This window comes from Wolffia australiana, chromosome 18 (assembly GCF_029677425.1).
Source record: "Wolffia australiana isolate 7733 chromosome 18, ASM2967742v1".
Lineage (NCBI taxonomy): Eukaryota > Viridiplantae > Streptophyta > Magnoliopsida > Alismatales > Araceae > Wolffia > Wolffia australiana.
In genome coordinates this window covers 6100660-6104980 of record NC_135852.1, presented here as the reverse complement: position 1 = coordinate 6104980, position 4321 = coordinate 6100660, and the positions used below count along the sequence as shown (strand labels likewise).

Below are 4321 nucleotides of genomic sequence, written 5' to 3'. Positions count from 1 at the left end.
TGTTTTAGTGATAAAGTAATGCAGTGGGTAAAAATAACACCCAACACATAAATAAAGCAAACCTATAGGGCAAACTCTCATTCCTTACCTAACAACCCATTCCTTTGAAATCGGTATAGATAAATATATCAAATACTTAGTCTCACTATTTTTTCGAAAACATAGTATACCTTTATGAACAAGTAAGCTTGTAGCTAAATAATAATTGAATTAAAGCAATATTATTAGAAGAAACCTTATATTTATTAGATTAATAATAGTCTGTAAGAGAACAAATATTTATTTTAATCTTCCGAGTCAATATGAAAGAATTTTCAAATCATACTTACTAAATATTTATCGGAAGAAATATCATCTATTTTACGACATAAAATAGAAGTTTATACGACCAATGCAAGGAGCATATGGCTCCAAACTATATTAGACGTCAATAACATGAATTTTCTGCCTCTTGAGCAAACTAAACGTTGATCATGCATACATGGACTGCAAATGAAACACAAGCTGCATTTTGAAAGGTAATTAGTTGAAGAATAAAAAATCAACGTTATAGAAGAAATTCAAGATCAAGAGAAAACCCTACTGAGTCTACGGGAGCAAGGGTTGGAAATCAATTAGGGGTTTGCATTATAATACACTTTCTTCTTTGCTGCCCTCCTTACTAGAGGGAAAAATTACCAAAGTACAAACTACCTTCTAGATAAGATGAGGATGGTATCTCATAAGTGCTGTAATACACAGCCAATGTCAGGCTCGGCCAAATTCATAGATAAGTTAAACACTTATAAACATCTCCTTGAAGAAAAATAGACAAAAGGGCCATATTAAGAGCAGTGGTGAGAGAAATTTCACCGATGATGATGGCACTGAGATCAGTGTGACTTCTTGTCCTTCTTCACCGGTGGTTTGTCGTAAATAAGTATTTGACCCAGGATCGTTCCATTTGTCAGGATGCCCAGCACAGAGCCAATGACCACTTTTGCCGAGTAAAGGAGGATAAGTCCAACTATATCACGTAAATAGAGGTAATATTTTTCTTATTCAACCGGCAAATTCTCTGAATAGTATGAGATTTTTTTAAGTTTCAAGAGACTTCTAAAAGAGAGAAAACTGATCATCAAAAGTATTGATATTTTACGAGAACGTGAGAAGGAGATAAAGAGACGAGGAAAAATAAGTATGAAATATAAAGTAAAATTATTTTCGTGGGTCATCTTCAGTGTTTACGAAAACGAGGCATTTGTCTTATATTTCATATGATATCAAGATACCAAATCATAGGCCTTTCTGGGAGTCTGGTTCTAAGAGGTGAACCCTCGAGCTCAATTAACATTTTCCATTTTAATTATATCATCTCTTCTTCAGGAAATTGGATAACAGATTCGCTAGTCCGTAGACGAGATAAAAATATAACGCAGATGTGCCTAAAGAAATGGTAAAGTAGAGATATAAAGCATCAATATTAAAAAAAGAATAGATCAGACACTCCAAAAATTTTATGGCCAAGTATGACCAGCACAAGAAAACACAAGGATACCACTTGTTGGGGCGCTCTCCTGAATGCCGGTGAAAAGTCTTGCTGAAAATGAGAAAAATAGGGTAATATGAACCCAAATAAATTTTGTAAAAGCTCCTGCAGAGTTTCTAGAGAGTTTACTCACCAAAAGAACCAGCAAAGTTCATAAGACAAGTTAGGAAGCTGAGCTCTCCGGTGCTTTTGTTCTGGTTAAACATAGAGTATATGTTAACATCGTAGGCTGATAGGGCCCCAGTTATAATTACGTTCACAGAGAGTGTGCCTTCAAACATTTCAAAAAAAAAGTCTCATTTTCCTCTAGAATTGTTGAGAATCTTTCATTCAGAGCACAAATGAAATACTGCATTTGAAACAATGCATCATAATATAAGCCTTATGTATTATGGCTAAAATCGTTCATTGACTTAAAGACCAGAGATCAATGGCTGAGGATAACAAGTATAATGACACAGCTAACGCAGTGAATACAGTAATGGTCTCTTTAGTTAATATACATGCTACTTCAACAATAATTTGTCATTATGGAAACATTACGATAATTTCACTACGTACTTTTATCTTGCTTAGATAATTTCACTTCATACAGGAAGCATTACGAATTTATCCTTGTTCACTAACTTTCACATCAACAACTTGGACGTACGATTCATAATCAAAGGATATCTTTGGTGAATCAAATGAAACGGTTTAGACAACGGCTAGCCCTTTAAAGGCAAGGAGAAGAAATTTATCACCTTAAAATTAGTCCATATTTGTGGGACCCTTGCGCCAAAGAAGATGGCATGTTGAGAAGCCTGTCAACAGATTACACGTCATTGAAGTACTGGAAATAACTGCAACACCCTAGTGAGAAAAATGTCATGCCAAAGAAACTCACATAAAGAGCTTCAAAGAGAAATGGATCAATGTTGCCAGCTAAAATTGTTGGTGCTACGCCACAATATCTGACAAGGAATCAGTTCAAGACGAAGTACAAGATACGGATCAAAACATCATTTGTCGAAATTAGCATATATTTGCTTAATTTGTTAAAAAAATAAAAATCAAATTATAAACGGAATCCATCAAGAGGATACAGCAATGCCTTTCCCCATGTTTTCTTTCCGATAGGCTGTGAGTAGTAATAAACGATAGCAACTAGAATTAGAGCTGCAATACAAAAAGAAAAAACACATCAAAATTTGAAAGACATTAGGTTAAAAATTAAGAAATTTTGGGGATTTTATTTTTTTTCGAGGTCTACCTTGAATTAGAAGAAAAACCAGTTCTCCATAGGCCGAAAAAGGTAACCCATTGTGGAGGCAGTATGACAACGCAATTGTGAATCCAACAACTTCCAGTTCAAATGCTGCAACACTAAGGCCCCTAATACTATTATTTTTCAAGATCTTGTATATCTGGTAAGAAAGGTGAAGTTAATAATAAAAATAGCAAAACAAAATTGACTAAGTAAGCGCAACCCAGCCCAAAAAGAGAAAGCAACGATGAGGAGAACACAACAAAATCCAACGAAAGTTAAAACAAAGTGAAGAAATATCATCTCCGTGGATTTCCCTGTCGATATTCACAATGCGATCAATTCACCCAATAAAGAGGTGAATAAAACAAGAATATCGGCGCTCCAAAGTTCATAATCTAAATTTTGAACTTCAAATATTCGGTTGAAGTCACTTAATTATAGTATCCAATGGAAAAGCAAAAGCATGCGTCACAGTCAAATCTAAGGATTCCACCCATCTGATCTCACGCTCTCAATGCACGATAAAAAATCCGCATTAGGGCACCATACACGAAAATCTCTCGACGCCATAACATTCAAACAGAATCCCCCATAGACGTTCAAACAGAAATCAACTCTAGTCACGGCAACAAGCAGAACACGATGCAAAAAATTCACATCAAATCCCCGCGAAAACGGCGAAAAGGAGCACGAATTTTGCAGAAATTACAAACCTGCGGCACTTTGACAGTGGTCGACGCGGCGACGATGGCGTATCCAAGGATCTTGGAGATTAGAGGCAGCAGGCATTCCTTCTCGGGGAACTTCCATTCTTCCAGAGATCTCAGCACGCACCCCAAGTTCATCCCCAGGATCTCAAACTCCATCGCTCTCTCTCTCTCTCTCTCTCGCTCTCTCCCCCTACCACACTACCAAAAGTGTTACAACAAGGCGCCGCTCCTCTTTAAAGATGCGGGATGTATATAAATAAGCCTTTAGTCTCTGTCAGAACTTACCCGATAAGGAATTTTTAGAGTTGTATATCTATAGTTCCGGATGATTCCGGGACATGGACGATGGACGGACGGGACGAACTTCGTACCTACCTAATCCCATTTTAGAGTCTCGTCTATATCGTCCCGTCTAGGGTTCGTCCCATCCCATTTCTTTCGTCCACGTCCCATCCTGCCCAAAACCGTCCCATCCAAGAAATTCTCCTCCCAGGATGAAACAGGGAGTGTGTCAGCATTCGACCACTCAGAAATTGACACGTGGCGCAGCACAAGGCCCAGAGACCCAGAGACCGTCCCATACTCCGCCCAAGGCCCCAGGCGGGACTGTTATTTTGTCCATGGACGAAGCAATCATCCTGTCCGGAGACGCACGATGATTCTTCATCCTGTCAATCGTCTGAAGTCCTGAATGGGATGATTTTTTGTCCGCAAATGAAAGTACCATCCTGTCCCGTCCCTGCACTATACCGAATTCCTTGACCAACTCACACCTGCATCCTATCCCGGTCCAGGGACAAAATTCACATCACCAACTTCCTTGACCTTCTGGTA

General features: G+C 38.2%; 1 protein-coding gene across 1 annotated transcript; it reads right to left on the bottom strand.

Annotated features, from left to right (window-relative positions):
• Positions 1-694: 694 nt before the first annotated feature.
• LOC144715179 (Mannose-P-dolichol utilization defect 1 protein) lies at positions 695-3718 on the bottom strand. Its single transcript, XM_078590083.1, has 8 exons — positions 3491-3718; positions 2781-2934; positions 2614-2686; positions 2415-2481; positions 2272-2331; positions 1662-1722; positions 1538-1579; positions 695-976 (listed from the first exon to the last, which is right to left on the bottom strand). The coding sequence occupies exons 1-8, from the start codon at positions 3641-3643 to the stop codon at positions 873-875; spliced, it is 714 nt and encodes a 237-aa protein (XP_078446209.1). The 5' UTR covers positions 3644-3718; the 3' UTR covers positions 695-872.
• Positions 3719-4321: the final 603 nt, after the last annotated feature.